The sequence below is a fragment of the Tamandua tetradactyla genome, chromosome 2 (genome assembly GCF_023851605.1).
Source record: "Tamandua tetradactyla isolate mTamTet1 chromosome 2, mTamTet1.pri, whole genome shotgun sequence".
NCBI classification, from domain to species: Eukaryota; Metazoa; Chordata; class Mammalia; order Pilosa; family Myrmecophagidae; genus Tamandua; species Tamandua tetradactyla.
The window spans coordinates 199,745,862-199,763,204 of NC_135328.1; the positions used below are offsets into that span (position 1 = coordinate 199,745,862).

Genomic DNA, 17,343 nt, shown 5'->3' on the forward strand with positions numbered 1-17,343 from the left:
TCCCAGGCACTTTCATGGTGAAATCAATATATATCCAGGAAGGGGGAAAATAAAAGTTCAATTTCACCTTATTCACCCTAATTTTTGGTAGCAGAAAAAGAGAGCTAGTATACAAAAACAGGTTACTACCAGTGAGCGTAATCTTAGCTACTCACTTCACATCTCAGCCTTTTTCTCAATTGTTAAATGGGGGAACACCTACACCTCACAAGACTGAACCAAAGATTAAATAAGAGTCTGTGGCAGAGTTCTAGTCCAGTCTGTGGCTCAATGAATAATGAATCTGAACTCACACAAATATTGATACAGTAACCCCTACTGTGGCTTTCTCAAATTCTGCTCAAATACCAAGGAAGCTAGCTATATCCCTAACTAATATAGGACAGATGTACGGATTAATACTCTGGAAGATGATGCCTCTTCCCTGAATAAAAATTAATAATCTACAAACTATAACTATTTTAGCAATAATGAAGGGGACTGGCTAGAAACTACCTAAATAGACAAAAGACATTTTACTTAGAGGGCAACTCGAAATCAGAAACAATTTTTGTCCAGTGAAACTGTGAGACTGAATCCTGACCTTTCTATTCATTAGATATGAACAAAACTTTGAACAAGCTTCATCTCTGAACCCATTTCCTCATGTGTAAAATGGGTATATGGTTATAACGTTCATATTTTATAAAATCAGAGATCAGATAACACACAAAGAGTTTATCAAGAAAGAGTTCAACTTAACAATTCTACCTGTTTGATAGATAAGGAAACATAAGGCATTTTGCACAGTCTTCAATTTATCTTATTCCCCTCTAACAACAAAAGGTGAGCTGTGAAGGAAAATTCAAACCATAAAGCACCAACATATTACAAAAGTTTTATATCCCAACAGATAACTTCTTGCTATTTCACTAGAGTAAAGCAGTTCCCTGCAGGGGCTCCAAACTGAAGCAATCAAAAGAATCCCTATTAAAGCCCTTGTGTAGGGACTAAAAGGACAAGTACTTAACTAATTTAAAGGATTTAAAAATCTTTAAAAAATAAAATCTCTCAAAATTAAAGTGCCTGTCATTGGCTTTACACATTTTGATACTGTGTAGACGAAGGGGCAGGTACTTTTTCCTGACTACAAGGACTACAGGTTGGATCTGTTAACTACCAATTCTTAAGACTGCAAACCAGAAGTGGAGAAGGGTCTTTCCTACATGCTACCAGGCCTCAGTCCTACCAAAAAATCTTTAGCTCATAAAAACTGAATGCTACACAACAGATACAGGAAACAATTCTCTATTTCCAGCTTCTCTCTGCCAATCCACTGCTGGGATCCTTGCTAACTTCACCTAGCACTGTGTTTTGGAGAGGGACTACAAATCAATGAAAGATTGTCTGGACACACATGGAACCTCTATACCTCTCACCTTGATTAGGAACAGAATGCATCCTGTCCTAAGAGACTTGGAGAAACCAGGCTCCCCAACTCATGGGAAAAGATCAGAGGCAGCATTCCAAGCCAAACTGTATCCAGCTTTATTAAAGATACTTTTCATAAACAATCATGGTATTTCAGGCAGGACATGGGCAGACAATCGTTAACAGTATACAACAACTTTCAAACTCCCTTCTTCAATGGACTACCAAAATCAGAAAGCCACTATAAAACCCAATGAAGTCTTCATTTGATGCTCTGAACAGGGAAAGTTTAGAGTGAGGGTTGACATTTCACATTTAGCATGTTGTTTGACAACTTTTCACGAGCCGACCCTGACTTTCAGGAAATGAAATGAAAATGGCAGAATTATCAGTTTGAAGATCCACAACCTAAACAAGGACTTGCTGCTCTTTTGCAGGATGCCATCTCAGGGGCATCACTGGAAAGTCTAGATTGCCTGACATTCTGGTAATTTTGGGGGGTCAGGCCTCAACAGATTTCAGGGAGTCAAGTCTATGCTGAAGGCTGAGAAGGAGAAAAGGACATGAGGACATAAAAACGAGTTTTAGTTTTTCCATACCACAAGGCATTTGTGCCAAGGTGGCTAATGTATATCAACATCAGGGAATCCAATATCCTGGGAGTAAAGACGAAGTCTCTCAAAACTAGAGGAGAAAGGTGTCTTCTCCCATGTTAATCCAGCTTTGGAGACATTCTATTAGTGACATTTGCCCCTTCCCCAAAAAACAACAATGAAGTGTTCTGTGTGCTAACAACATAGCTTTAAAAAAAAAAAAGTAAAACAAAATTCTGCATTTTTATAAAACTTGATAAAAAATAGTATTTCAAACTGTACAGTCACCAGAAGTACACAGTTATCAAAAATGCACACACTTCACTTGGCATCTCCAGCACCTTCGGCTTTCTGTGCCTAAAAGGAAGACAAGACAAATAAAGGCAATATGTAGATTTTCAGTTAAGCTCCCTAAGTTAAGTCCTCTTGGGTCTTATTGCATTAGAAAAGTGGGCACAGCGGGGTTAGAAGCTCTGAAATAGTTATTCTATGCTTGGAAACGCCAGGCTTTTGAGAGTGCTATCCTTGGGGGAGGTGGGGGTGAGGGGCTCAAAGGCAGAATACTTCTAGCTACCTTACAATGAGACAAATAACATCTCACCCAGAATCCAAAATTTAGGCTAACAGGAAAACCACAAGCAAACTCTGGACCAAAACTCACATTTTTCAGTTTCATACACCAAGAAAACTAGATTAGTAGGTATTTGTGTGACACCTAAGACTCAGAGCTAGAGTTCTGCAGCTATGAAAGTCAGCAATTAGCCCATACAACAACTGTTTAAAACACTGAAAAAGTGATCTGATTTCAGTTAGAGGTATGAATGAAGCTGACTGGGGTAGGACCAAACTGAAGGGTAAAGGATGATACTGACTGCATTTTAAATCAACTTCTGTGAGACCAAAGGAAGATATACCTATTTGATGCAAAATGTATACTTTCAGTAGCATGCTATCTAATATAACTTGTAGTCAGCTTATTCAAACACCATAACTATATGGTACCCTGAATAGAGAATAGGACTTTGTTGGTTTGTAGATTGGTGGAATGCCCTGCTACAATCCCAGAGTAATCTGGACAGAAGATAAAAAAGTATTTACAAAATTCCCACTGAGGGACTGGGGAGAAAGGTGGAAACATTAAACTTCCCTACCTGAGCAAGACCTGATATTCTCGTAAGCACTGGAGACAAATGTGAGTTTTGGTCCAGAGTTTGTGGTTTTCCTGTTAGCCTAAATTTTGGATTCTGGGTGAGAAGTAGCTTGTCCCATTGTAAGGTAGCTGCAGCTAGTATTCTGCCTTTGAGCACCCCCCCCCCCCACCTCCCCGATATTCTCACAACCACAGGCCCTCAATCTTGGGGACCGCCCTTATGAAACTTGTTTCTTCAAAGGAAAAGCTAAGCCTACTTATGATTATGCCTAAAAGTCACACGCAGAAACTCTTTTGTTGCTCAGATGTGGCCTCTCTATGTCAACTCCACAGGTGAGCTCACTGCCCCTCCACCCACTCCATGTGGGACACGACATCCTAGGGGATGAGCCTGGCTCTGTTATTGTAAGAGTGAGAAAGCATTCTGTGACCAAAAAAGGGAAGATAAATGAAACAAAACAAAGTTTCAGTGGCTGAGAGATTTCAAATAGAGCTGAGGGGTTATTCTTATGCAATATAGATATCCCCTTTCAGTTTCTGGTGTACTGGAGCAGCTAGTATCAATATCTGATACTCACTTTATCTAGTGCATGGACAAATAAGTAAGAAAAAAAAAGGGCAAAAAAAAAGTATAGGATGTTTGGGTGTTTTTCACTTTTATTTACTTTTATTATTATTATTTTGGAGAAATGAAAATGTTCAAAAATCGATTATGATGATAAATGTACAGCTCCATGATGATACTGTGAACAACTGATGGTACAACTTAGATGATTATATGGTATGTAAATATCTCAATGAAATTGCATTAAAAAAAGAAAAAGAAAAGAAGACTAAATTTAGCATCACATGGGCATCACATCAAGGGCAACAGAGCAGTTTCTGAGATCAGTAAATGACTGATGAGCACACCTAATGATACGTGAAATACAACAACTCTACCTGGTCTGTTTTGGCATCTCCATTTTCTGCAGGGTTATTCCCATCCTTGCCAGTATCAGTTTTCCCCTTTTTCCCTTTGGGTACCTTTTCTCCCTTCTAAAACAAAGGAGAAGGAAAAAAAAAAAGTTGTTTTTCTCCATTTCTTATAACCAGGGTATGGTTGGCAAACTTCTGTATACAGGAGAACAGTTTATATTAAAGATAAAAACAACCCACAAACAAGCAAAAAAATAATAACCCTCACACACTTATGAAAACAACAGACCAAAATCCAGCCAAATTATCTATGATTTGCTATGATCTTCAATATAAACAAATGACAGAACTCTTGATTAGAAAAACAGTACTACCATTATCAGAAATAAGATGAACTACCAAAACAAACAACAGAACTATTAGTGAAATTACTATTATGCTGAACTGTTGTTAAGGTACTAAAGAACATCTTGTTCTGTGAAAAATATCAAGTCTAAAGTTATTTTTAAGACTCAAGTCCTATGAACTTTGCCGCATCTCAAAACTTTGTGTCAACAGGTGAAACTATACAGCAGGTTTCCCTGTCAGCAAGCTGGTCTTTCAGTCCTACTCACCTTTGCAGGGGCTTTTTTAGGCTTGGGTTCTGGCTTTGGAGGAGCAGGTTTCTTTTTTGGGGGGTAAGAAGACAGCATTAATACAATGGATCAAAGAAAGCAAACCACAAAAACCAAAACCCCAAACAAATTTCTCCTCCTTCTCAAAGTGTTCATCTCTCCATTAGAATCTCAAATCTAACCTACTCAACACCTCAAAAGGGTCCCACTTTGGCCATGGCCCTTGGAATTTCAGAACCAGCAATCCTAAATGGCCCGAGTCCAAAGCAGATCATTCAAAACCAACCACTAGTCATATTTCATGGGAAACAAAGGGAATTGCTAGTTTCAGGGATAAATATGAAAATTTATGAGCACACTTACAGCAGATAACCTTGCAGATCTTCTCTGTGGCTATTACAAAAGGAGACAAAGTTAGAGAAAAAACAGCTGAACCACTCGAGTCTTAAAAAAAACAAAAAACAAAAAACAAATTAAGCAAAGAATAACCAAAAGTTTTGGTGCAGATTTAGACTATGGGAAGTGAACAGAACTCACTGAGGTAAATTCAGAAGAATTATGGTTGCTTATTACCACTTAAGGAGTCCTGCGGCCTCTATAAACCCAAAGCTTTATAAGACCCAAAAAGAAAAGATGGTAAGACTTACTTCGTCTTTTACCTTGGCTTTGTCTCCTTTAGCATCCCCTTCAGCCTATAAAAGACAAAAAATACAGTTAACTGCAGCTTCTGAGGTAGTTTTTAATGATTCTCTAAAAAGAGCCCTAAAAAAAGTGAATTAAAGTTTTACATGTAACTTTTCTAGGATTTATATAAATCATTACTCTTTAGCAACCGCAGCGCCTGTGCAAACAAATGCTTAGAAAACCGTTAACTTGCCCATCTGTTAAAGCTTCATGCTATATCTGTCCAAAAGTAGGTCCGAAGCGTGTATGGATGGTCTGGCCCCCAGGCTTCTGGGAGCCGGCCTGGAGGGGCCCCGGGGAGCGCCGGATAGGCAGGAGCCAGGCGCTGGGGAACCGCTGGCGGCGGTGAGCTAGGGCCGTAAGCGCCCGCGCAACCACGCCAGGCAGAAGCAACAGCTGCAGATGGTGCAAACAAACCCCCTCTGGAGGCGGAGCTCCAGCGCCGTTGCCATGGCACCCGTCGAGGGCGGGAGAGGGGAGGTGCGCGCAGCCGGTAGAATCGTGGGCGGCGCGCTGGGCCCCGGGCACATCCCGCTCTCAGGCCCCGGGCGGCGCGCCGCGCAGGAGAGGCGGGGCCATCGCGCAAAGGCCCGCCCCCAGGAGGCTGGCACCGCCCCTTTACGGCGGCGGTTTTTTGGCGGCAGCGCGTTCCCCCGCCCGCCAACCCCGAGTGCCGCCTTCCCGCCCTTTCGGGTTTGAATTGCCCGCTCACGGAGAGGGGAAGGGAGGGGGACCTCACGGTGGGGGAGGGGGCGCGGGGAGGGCACCTCGAGCCCGAGGGGAGCGGGATAAACAGCCGCCAACATGGCTCCTCCCGCCGCGGCCGCCACTCCTCCAATATGGCCTCTGGCGCCCGCGGGCAGCTGAACCGCGCAAGGTTAGCCTGAGGCCGCCCGCCATCCCCTAGAGCCCTTGCGTTTGATGGCTGACCCCGTTCCAGCTCAGCGCCGATTCCCGCGCCCCAAAGCTGGGGAAGTAGCGGCGGCGACGGCAGCAGTGGTGGTGGCAGATGCAGTGGCGGCCCAGTGCCTGGGGCCCTCGCGCCACGTACCTTTCTCTTGGGCATGGTGGTACGGCGGTGGGACGTAGCTGCTGGACGCGGGGATGCAGCAGCGCGCGGAATTTGCTCGGTCCGGGGGTCGTTCTCGCCTCTTCACACTGCTCGGGCTCCGGGGGGTTTATAAAGTTTTTATAGCGCTGGGAGCCCCGGACCGGTTAGAACCGGATTTCACCTCCCGCCGCCGCTCATTGGCCCAGCTGGGGTCACGTGGGCGGGGTTTAAACTCACCTCCTCTGGAGGGAGTGAGGAGGGGGGTATGGGGGGGAGGGTGCGCGAGACGGCGGCGCGCCGAGGGGGTGGGGGTGCAGTGGGGGAAGCGCGCGTCAAAGGCTAGAAATGGGAAGGGGTAGGGGGGAGTGCGGAGTCTGAGAGCTCTGGGTTTCAGCTCCCTCCAAGAGCTGGGTTTTGCAAACTACCAAGTTCCTTCCACCTTATGCAACCGAGCTACCCACTCCTCCAAGTCATGCAACGCTCAGAGCGCATCTTAGCATCTTTCCTTCCTGCTCCCGCTGGGGGCCCCGAGAGGTTCTGCGAGGTCTGGCCGGACCGCCCTTCTCCACTGGAGGCGGAGAGAGCGCGCGGCTCGGAGGCATCAGCTGCAGTTCCCAGCGCCAAGGCTGACGCTCAAGTGGAGAAAGAGCGGTGGAGCCAGCTTGGCGCAGCTAGACATGCATCCTTCCGCGCTATCACGCCGAACCAGCTTTTCCTGCACCTCACCTGGAAGCCGATCCACATCAGGTGGGGTAGGGTTCGAGGGGAGACTTTAAATGCAGAGATTTCTTTCAGGGCAGGTAGGAGCTGTCCTTTCAGCACCCGTTGCTCAACTGCCTCCCCAAATGCTAACGAAGACCACCCCCCATCCCCTGCCTCTCTGGTGCATCCCTTCGGTTTCCGTATTCCTGGACCTCAGGCCCTCCTCATACAACGATGAAGAGTGGCCGCCGGTAAGATTTACCAGCACTCCCCTTGCCCTAAGCTCCACCCATTTCAGAAGCATCTAACCCAGCTACCCCCACCCGACGCGGCCACCAAACCCGGGCATTGCAAACGCAGCTGGAGAAATCCCTCCTTCCACACTGTCAGGCTGCTTCCTTTCACTTGCATAAGGATAAGGGTGAAAGAAAGCGCCCCGGGGATTAGAAAACAAGTAGAGGAACAGGTGTTGCGATGGCAAAAGATTCTTCCAGTGTGTCCGCCACCCCCGCCCCAGTTCAAAACCAGGGGTCCGAGTGCACCTGAGGGAGGGTAGGCAATTATCAAGATGTTCTTCCCTTGCACTGTTAGCAAACAAGTTTTAGAGCTAAAAAAAAAATTTTAATTCTATTTGAGGCCCAGAAGAACACAAGAACATGATAAATATCCTCAAATGGGGGCTTGGCTCACAGGTGGGAGGACATTTAAATAGGTCCCACTAGCTTTCTCCGAGCAAGCACTGAAGCTGGTTTGTACAAATACCAGTGTAAAGCAACCAGTGAGCTCAAATCGAGGACTTTGCAGCCCCTGCTTCTGGGCTACAGTAGTCCCTCTGCTGCTTCTTCCCACACCCACAGTACCTCCTGGGGCAGTGCTTCCTTACCCCACCCTATGTACCTTCCCAAAAATACAGAATCCTGGCCAAAGGGAGATACCAATTCCATTAATCACCTCTGTGTATCCCAATCACTTTAGGGAAAGTCAGGCACATGAAGGCAGGAAGACAGGACTCAACATCCATGCTCACCGGGCAGATTCCATTTGCTGCCTCCAGCCCCTCATTCCCGCCTTAATTGTAGGGCTCTGCATTATAGCCGCATAATTCATGCCTCTCTAATTACGGCTGTCAACAGCCCCATTGTAAAGCTAGAAAATGTACAGCACCTGCTCTCCAGGAACCCAGTGCCAGAGATTGGTAGTGGGAGTGCCACGTGGGGTTGGGGATGGGCTTGCCAAAGGGTGCACTGATTGGCTTCTCGATCGCCGTGCGTGGCATTTATGCTTGATTCTGGGAGCCAAGGTGTCTCTTTGGGCCAGGTATCCAGGCACAAAGAAGAGAGTACTGGGGTGTAGGAAAGTTAGGGCTCTGAAGAGTATACCCTTCACACTGTTTGCAAGACCCTTAGTTTCCCCCTAGAGGGAGGTGCTGGGGCAACAGCTTGCAGGAGGTAAAATGGGAAGACGAAATAGTGGCATTAGCTTGGTATTACTGGCTGGTGCTTGCTGCTCTGGAGCCCTGAATCACAGAAATGCCCAGGCAGACGGAGTTTCAAAGGCACTAATCCTCCCAGCAGCTCCAGGGAGGCCTGGACCAGAGAGGGAAGGGAAAGGACACAGCTCCTACCTCTACCCTCTTTTTCCTGATGGACAGGCTTGGCCCTCACAGACAGAAAAGAGGGCCTGGGACAAGCTGGGAAGAAATCATCTCAGGACATGCTAAGAGAGCCAGGTCAAAAAGCTAAATGACACCTCGGAGACTGAGGAAGTGGGAATCAGAGCTGAGATGGTGAGAAGTGCTTCTGTGCTCCTGGTGCTGTGTTACAGGGAGGAGGCCAGGGCTGGATTATACTCTCCAGGGCCTGCAGGCCCTTCTGTTACCTGCAGCCATGGAGAGGGGGGCCAGGTCTCACCGGGGAGTGGAGCCTGGCCCCATGCCCTACCAGAAGAAGAGTAAAGCTTGTGTGGGCTGAGTCGACAATAGGTAATTGGATTGTAATCACCCGCCTGGTTTTTGTGCGCCATTGGGAGCGCTGAGCCTTTCAGTGAGCAATCAGTACTGTGTGGCAGGAAGGGGGTGGCAAATTCAATAGCAAATCCCAGGTGGAGAGCCAAGGGGGAGGAGCAGCAGATGGGCAAAATTTTCTTTACATCTCTCCCACCCATTTCTTCCTTGCCCAAATAAAACTGGCTGCCTATTAGCTATTTACCAGCAGATCCACAGTGGGAGCCAAATCTTTTGTGAAAGTTGGATGGAAGTCTAAGATGGATGGGGAAAGGATAGGGTTTGGGGAAGGCCTCCCCCAGTCCTATGTGCTGAAGGATGTACTGGTGGAAAAAGAAAGTGCTTTAGGAGCTTAGGCAGTGAAGGTAAAGGTGGAAGGAGCAGGAAGCTGAAGAGTTAAGGGCCCTCTGTTCTCCAAACCTATTGGTGACTACAAATGGGTTTCATGGGGGATTCTCACCCTCAACCATCCCCAAGGCCATTGAGAAAGCACAAAGATATCTTGGCCAGCTGACCTGGCTTTGGGGTCTCCACTGCCAAGCAAAGGGAACTCGATTCATCATCAGGAGGGAGGTGCCTTTCACCAAGAAAAGAAAGGGGAATGGGGGCCTGGAGGCAGAGGCAGGTGGCCAGCCTCACTTCGGGAGGGCAAAGGGACAAGTGGCCAGCCTCACTTAGGCTGATGCAGTGCCCAGATGTGCCAGCCAGTCAGCCCGCTTGAGTTCCAAGGCCTGCAGGAAACCTTGCACCCGTTCTTCCCGTTTGGTAGAGAGTTTGTGCAAGCATGTTTGTCGGAGCTGGGCGTCCCCACTGGCTTGGAGCCCCTCTCGCAGCAGCTGCTCTGTTACTGCAGCCTGGTCCCTCTCCAGCTGCTGCCTCTTCCGCTCCTCTGCATACATGTCTCGGGCTTTCTGCTAAACAAAGGTGAGGAACAGGGTGCAGAGGTCATTTTTAAGATATGGGTGGAACTAGGAGGGAGGATGTGTGGGGTAGGATACAGGGCAGACCAAGTTAAGTGGAACAGTAAGAGTCTGTACTAGATTTGGAAAGTCCTGGGAGCAGGTGTGTGGTGGGCAGTATCGATGTTGTACAGGAGGGACAGTGGCAATTCTGGGTTCATCTTGGTTTGTTTTATGTGGGGAACATCTATAATTCTTGAAAATTTTCTGAAAATTTCCTTCTGCACATGGAAGGAAACCAAACAAATGTGGATCTGACTCCTGGTTCCCCCACCAACTAGCTACATGGCTTTGGGCAAATCCTTTCCTCACTTTTTTTTTCCTGCAAAGTGGGGGTTGTGTGTACCTTGAAGAGTGGTTTTAAATTAGAGATAATATATGCAAAATCTTCTCTAGCATATTAACAGTCTCCAACAGCACAGCAATTTTACAAGTCATTGTCTATTCTAATGCAAGGCAAGACCTATTCCTGTCTGGGATATATCCATGGGGTCACTTTCCTTGGTTTTCCAGGTCACTCTAAGGGTACCATCCACCCAACTCCCTAAGCTGTTCAGGGTTCAGCCCCAGGCTTGCCTTCTTTATAGAGACCTGCCTGACAATTCCAGCCAATGACCCTTATCAACCTTCTGAGAAGCAGATTCAAATCTCTTAAGCCACTCACTGCATTCTGTCTAGAATAGGTGTTAGTGTCCATAGTCCACTTTTTCAGTTAGAAAATAAGCCCTTGAAGGCTCAATAGAGCCTCCAGGGCTCCAGGAACCAGTTCTGATACCAGGTAGGTGATCATACTTCCCAGGAGCACTTCTCATACCTTGTGTGTGTCCAAACAAACCATGAACTTGCAGAAAGAGACTGTGCCTTTTCCTTTCTGGTATATGCAGTACCCTGTACATGTGAAATAATCAACTGACTGACCATGTGATCCCAGGAGGGCAGCGAGGAAGCTCCTGGCACAGGAGAGGGGAAAATGCATTTTGAGGAGAACCAAGGCCTTGCTGAGCCTCACCATTAATTTCTGCTCCAAACAGTCTAGCCAGCCCATACAGCCTTTGCACCATAGTGCCTCCTGCTAAACCTATTCCATGTGTGAGAAACTATGTTTTATTTCCTACTTGGTATCCTATGCCTGTAGCTTCATCCTTTAAACAATATCTTACATGTACACAAGGGTTTTATCTATTGTCTCACTTGACCCTCAAAATGGAGCTGTGAGGGAGATACTTTCTATCATTTGGAGACACTGAAGTTCAGAATAGTAATTTGCTAAGGCCTCTCAGCAATAAAAGTTTACTGCATGAATAAAGATGACCAGTGAGAATTCTGGAACCCCCACACCACCTTCTGGCTCTTGAATGATCCTAGGCATTTAAGGGTACTTCCCTTCTGCTGTGATAATGAGCTCACACGTGGAGCTATGAAGACTAAAATGGGCCTGAGCACTTGCTGCTAACTCTCTCCATCTTCCTAAAAGGTTTTCTTCATGGCCTTGACCCAGAGGAACCCTGGGGCCTATGTACATGACCCTGTTGGAGGTACGGAGGTGTACAGGACAGAATCCCAGCAATCAAAGTGTGAACAGGCTGTTTAAGAGAGATATGTTCACAGAATACCATAAAAACAAGGTAGAAATGTGCTAAGGGTCTTCAAGGGAGGAAAGAAAAAGGGACATACAAGCCAAGGAGAAAACAATTGTATTCTTCAATAAAGGTCAAGGAGCAGTGAAAGCTTATGGACAAGCAGAATTTGAGCTGGGCTTTAACAGTTGAGGAAGATGGGGAGAAGGGTGAGGTATCTGGGGACAGGGGAACATCCAGCAGCAGGAATAATGGACAAAGATGCATGAAATTGATTGAAGAGCTTGCCCAGAACAGAGTGAGTCAGCCTAGAGCACTGGGGTTTGAGAAAATCAAAAGGAGACATCTGAAACTCTTGCCCAAAGGACTCCCTTATGTCTCTAAGCCTGTTTCCCACAGGTTTCATTCCTTTAAGTGGCAACTCCAGAGTGAGTGTAGGACAGGAAGACTGCAGCAAAGGCAGAGACTGGCTCCTGTTTGCAAGGAATCAGTGGTTCATTAATTCAGTAACAGAGCTGGGAGAGCTCCTAAAGACAGTCTGCTCCAGCCTCCTCATTTTACAGGTAAGAACACTAAGGCCAAGACCAGAAGTTCTCTAGCCACACGTCTGATTAGTGACCACCTGGAGATCATCACAGTCCCTTCAGATACCAAAGTCTTCCCCTAACAACTTGTAACTGAGTCCCCACTTTCCTTAGCTGCCCTCATCCTAGTGAGCTACTCTAGGTCCAGAGCCTAGCTCCCACCATTCAGCCCTGACTTCATGCTGGGAACAGGGACACACTGGGCTGGGCCTCAAGCTATGACAGCTCAGGTTTTGACAGTGGAAATTTGGGAGATGCGATTAGAGCATAGACTTAAGAGTTAGGGGATCTCGTTTGGTTGGTCAATTGCTGAATCTCCTGTGCCTACTGACAGGGCTGAAGAATATCCATGTGCAAAAACTCATGTGCCAAAACAAGAACAAAACTCACATGCCATGCTCTTCGGGGCTTCAGGCAGAGTCAATGTACTCTCACTATAGAGACATAATTCTAACAAGCGTGATTAACTGATTTCCTTGTGTATAGCTGATTTAAAGCAATAAATTGGAAGGGAAAGGGAGCTGTCAAAATTAGCCATTGACAGCAGTAGGAAATGACAGAGGGAAAACACAGAGAAATACACAAGAAACTCCAAACTCAAGAAATTTGGGATCATCTATCTTAGAGCAAACAGCCCCACCCTTGAAGGGCACTGCTATATAGTGAGGTGCTTAAAAATGGCTGCTGGCATTATCATTATCACAACCATTAAAATAGTTAGCAAATGCCTGGTACAAAGTTGTTGATGAATTATGTACAAGGCACAATTCAGAAACTTTTCCTTCTAAAAAGGTTTGTTAAAAAGTATGGCTGTTAGAGTTCATGTAATTCAATCGTGGGCACAGTAAGTAAAGGCACAGGAATTTAAATGCAGGTAGTGCAGATTGGAGAGTCCTAGGTCTGAAAAAAAAAAAGTACAGCTATTAAAGGAAATTTTGGTCATGAGGAAAAATCTATGCTATTGAGCTTTGAACAAACAACAAAGATTGGCAAAAACATTTTTCTCAAAGCTCCAGAAAACAGCTACAGGGCTGCAGTAACAGGGTGAGTGCTGGATCAAGAAAAAGGCCTCTTAAAAGCAGTAGGATCTATTTGTAAAGTCCCCTTGGGGTAATGGCGAGAAAGGGGGAAAATTCAACTTCCCCATTTGGAGAATCCCTGATATTCTCGCTAGCAGTGGGGACAACCAAATCAACAGGCCAAGCCCTCAATCTTGGGGTTTGTTCATATGAAACTTATCCCCACAAAGGACAGACTAAGCCTACTTAAAATTAGGCCTAAGAGTCACCCCCAAAGACCTTCTTTTGTTGCTCAGATGTGGCCTATCTCTCTCTCTCAGAGATTGGCAAGCAAACTCACTGCTCTCCCCCTCTCTATGTGGGACATGACTCTCAGGGGTGTAAACCTCCCTGGTAACGTGGGACAACGTGGGACAGAAATCCTAGAATGAGGTGGGACTCAGCTTCAAGGGATTAAGAAAACCTTCTCGACTGAAAGGGGGAAGAGAGAAATGAGACCCAAAAAAAAGTCAGTGGCTGAGAGCTTTCAAACAGAGTCAAGAGGTTATCCTGAAGGTTATTCTTATGCATTTTATAGATGTCCCCTTTTTAGTTTATGGTGTATTAGAGAGGCTAGAGGGAAGTGCCTGAAACTGTAGAGCTCTGTTCCAGTAGCCATGTTTCTTGAAGATGAATGTATAATGATATACATTATCATTTTTTTTTTGCAATGTGACTATGTGATTCTGAAAACTTTGTGTCTGATGCTCCTTTGATCTATGGTATGGACAGATGAGTAAAAAATATGGATTAAAAATAAATAAATAATAGAGGAACAAATGTTAAAACAAATTGAGTAGACTGAAATACTACTGAACAATGAAAGGGAGTGATAAGGGGTATAGAAAAAAATAGGGGGAACAAAGGTTAAAATCTATTGAGTAGATGGAAATGAGTGGTCAACGAGAGGGAGGGGTAAGGGGAATGGAATGTGTAAGTTTTTTCTTTTAGCTTTTTATTTCTTTTTCTGGAGTGATGCAAATGTTCTAAAAAATGATCATGGTGATAAATATACTACTATGTGATGATATTGTGAGCCATTCTGTGTATGATGTACAAACATGCACAGAATGTATGTTAAGAATGTTCATGTTTGTATGTTATTTTGGTTTGATAATACAAAATAAATTAAATTAAAAAAAAAAGCAGTAGGATCTTGTGGCATCACGGTTGGTCCCCTATTACCAGCTGGGCACTTAGCCGGCCCGCGTGGATCCCTGATCCTGGTCCCAGAGGGGGCAGAGGTGATACCTCATGCACACACCAGGAGTGTGTATGTCTGGCCCAGTTTGTGAGGTGGTGGCCTGAGGGATTCACTGTCCCAGAACTTGTCCTGCAGGCTCTGTGGGAGAGCAGTCAAGTTGTAATGTCTGGGCAAGGGATTACTGGCTGTAGGACATACAGTGCAGTGTCCACACTATGAGAAAACTATTTCCTAGGGAAGAGGGAACATTCAAAACTGTGTAAATGGGACAATTCTTAGGGCCACATGTGGCCAAGACAAGTGCAGAAAGGATCAGGGAGGCCTCTATACTTTTAGCCTGGAACTATTCTCATACAACCCATTGTATGGATAAGCCATGAAGGAGATAGCATACATTAAACTGCAAAGACTGGGGATGCTTTCTTTTTTTTTTTTTGGAAAGATCCTAGCATTCAAGGAAAACTGGTCATAACATTAGCTGGATACAAGCTTAAGGAACAGACTGAGAGTCTAAATTTCAGTGATAATACATTAAAATATCCTAATGCCCAGGCTTTAACAAAAGATTTCAAAAGATCAAAGAAACACAGTGAATAAAAAAGTATTTGCTAAGTCCCCTTGGGGGAATTGTGAAAAAGAGGGAAAATTCAACTTCCCTAAGTGGAGAATTTTTGATCCTCTCACAAACAGTGGGGACAACCAAAGCGATAGGCTGAACCCCCAACCTTGGGGTTTGTTCTTATGAAACTTAACCCCGGAAAGGATAGGCTAAGCCTACTTAAAATTAGGCCAAAGAGTCACCCCCAAAGGAACCTCTTTTGTTGCTCAGATGTGCTCTCTCTCTCTCTCTCTCTCTCAGCCAACATGACAAGCAAACTCACTGCCCTCCCCCTCTCTATGTGGGACATGACTCCCAGGAGTGTGGACCTTCCTGGCAACGTGGGACAGAAATCCTAGAATGAGCTGAGACTCAGCATCAAGGGATTGAGAAAACCTTCTCGACCAAAAGGGGGAAGAGTGAAATGAGACAAAGTGTCAATGGCTGAGAGATTCCAAACAGAGTCGAGAGGTGGTCCTGGAGGTTATTCTTATGCATTAAGTAGATATCATCTTGTTATTCAAGATGTAATGGAGAGGCTGGAGGGAATTGCCTGAAAATGTAGAGCTGTGTTCCAGTAGCCATGTTTCTTGAGGATGATTGAATAATGATATAGCTGTCACAATGTGACTGTGTGATTGTGAAAACCTTCTGTCTGATGCTCCTTTCATCTACCTTGTCAACAGACGAGTAGAACATATGGAATATAAATAAATAATAGGGGGAACAAATGTTAAAATAAATTTAGTTTGAAATGAAAGTGAGGGGTAAGGGGTATGGTATGTATAATCTTTTGTTTTCTGTTATTGTTTTATTTCTTTTTCTGTTGTCTTTTTATTTCTTTTTTCTGAATTGATGCAAATGTTCTAAGAAATGATGAATATGCAACTATGTGATATTGAGAATTACTGAATATATATGTAGAACAGAATTATATGTTAATGTTTTTGTTTGTTCTTAATTTTTTTAAATTAATAAATAAATTTAAGAAAAAAAAATTCCTAGAGGGGAGCTGAAGAGTACAATGACTGAGAAGCAGAGTGGTGAACTATGATATATGTACATACATACATATATACACACATACATATACACATATATATACACACATACATATATATATGTATACCCATACACATACATATATACAGGATGGAATATTCTGTGGCTACAAAATGGAAGGATGTTGAGAGGCACACAATGAACTGAATAAACCCTAGGGACAATTTGTTATGCAAAATAAGCCAGAAACAAAAAACCAAACATGCTAAGGTCTCTTTCAGAAAATACTTATAAGAAAGTTGGAGCCTAGATTGTAAGCCAATATAACAGCCACAAATAGTCTAAAGTTTTAAGTGTATTTCTAGATTCTGTGACACTGAGTTGTATGTGTAACAACCCATATTTCTCTGGGACTTTGAGTAACTCTGTGACACCTAAGATCCAGAAATGGAGAACTGCAACCCTGAAAGTTAGCTTAGCTATATATAATAACAGTTAAAGTAACAAAGATCAGGACTCAATTAGAGATAAAAATGAAGCCAATGTGGCTGGGACAAAGGTAAATCAGAATACAGGGTAAAAGATGGTCCTGTACATACTTTAGATGGTCATCTATTGCATGAGACCTAAGGCAGAGAAATTTATTATGGCTAGAACCTAAATTTTTTGTAACACACAATCTAAATCCACCTGTCGGGACAGCTCGTTTAAACAACTCAAAATCCTGGAGTATGGAACGGGAACCAGGCCTTGTAATTCTGTATTGCTTAATGTAATACCATCTCAGACCACAGTGGGCTGATAATTAAAAAGTACTGGTAGAGTCCCTCAAGGGTCCGAAGGAAAAAGAAAAATTGAATTATTAAATTTTCCATCTAAGAAACCCCAGGTACCCTCTCAATCACTGGGGACTCCTAAGCCCTGGTTTTGAGGCTTGCCCTTATGAACTTATTTCTGTAGTGGAGAAGCTAAGACTACCAATAATGCAGCTTAAGAGTTGCTTCCAGGAAATCTCTTTTGTTGCTCAGATGTGGCCTCTCTCTCTAAGCCCAACTCTGCAAGGAAAATCATTTACCTCTCCCCCACATGGGACATGATATTCAGGGTTGTAAAAGTCTCCCTGACAATATGGGGCATTACTCCCAGGGATAAGTCTGGCCCTGGCACTGACAATACCTTCCTGACCAAAAGGTGGAAAAGAAGTGTAATAAAATAAGGCATCAGGGCCTAAGAGTAA

General features: G+C 44.6%; 2 protein-coding genes across 7 annotated transcripts in view; both read right to left on the reverse strand.

Annotated features, from left to right (window-relative positions):
- Positions 1–1,485: 1,485 nt before the first annotated feature.
- Positions 1,486–6,638, reverse strand: HMGN2 (high mobility group nucleosomal binding domain 2). 2 transcript variants are annotated; one of them, XM_077150724.1, is made up of 6 exons: positions 6,421–6,638; positions 5,345–5,377; positions 5,049–5,078; positions 4,686–4,736; positions 4,096–4,191; positions 1,486–2,360 (listed from the first exon to the last, which is right to left on the reverse strand). In XM_077150724.1, the coding sequence occupies exons 1-6, from the start codon at positions 6,433–6,435 to the stop codon at positions 2,325–2,327; spliced, it is 261 nt and encodes an 86-aa protein (XP_077006839.1). In that variant the 5' UTR covers positions 6,436–6,638; the 3' UTR covers positions 1,486–2,324. The 2 variants fall into 2 exon arrangements, with proteins under 2 accessions (XP_077006839.1, XP_077006838.1); XM_077150723.1 differs by having other exon boundaries at positions 5,333–5,377.
- A 3,041-nt stretch (positions 6,639–9,679) lies between these two features.
- Positions 9,680–17,343, reverse strand: part of DHDDS (dehydrodolichyl diphosphate synthase subunit) — a 28,999-nt gene continuing 21,335 nt past the window's right edge. For 4 of the 5 annotated variants that reach the window (XM_077150718.1, XM_077150717.1, XM_077150720.1 and 1 more), the window contains exon 9: positions 9,680–10,038. In XM_077150718.1, the coding sequence (XP_077006833.1) occupies positions 9,799–10,038 (240 nt within the window). In that variant the 3' untranslated portion in view covers positions 9,680–9,798. The remainder of the gene's footprint in view (positions 10,039–17,343) is intronic. The other variant, XM_077150722.1, reaches the window with a different exon arrangement.

Coding starts and splice junctions, on each gene's coding strand:
- HMGN2 (XM_077150723.1), bottom strand. Junction 5,079..5,332: donor AAGCCAAGGTAAAAGACGAA/GTAAGTCTTACC, acceptor CTTTTGTAATAG/CCACAGAGAAGATCTGCAAG. Junction 2,361..4,095: donor GAGATGCCAAAACAGACCAG/GTAGAGTTGTTG, acceptor TCTTCCTTTTAG/GCACAGAAAGCCGAAGGTGC.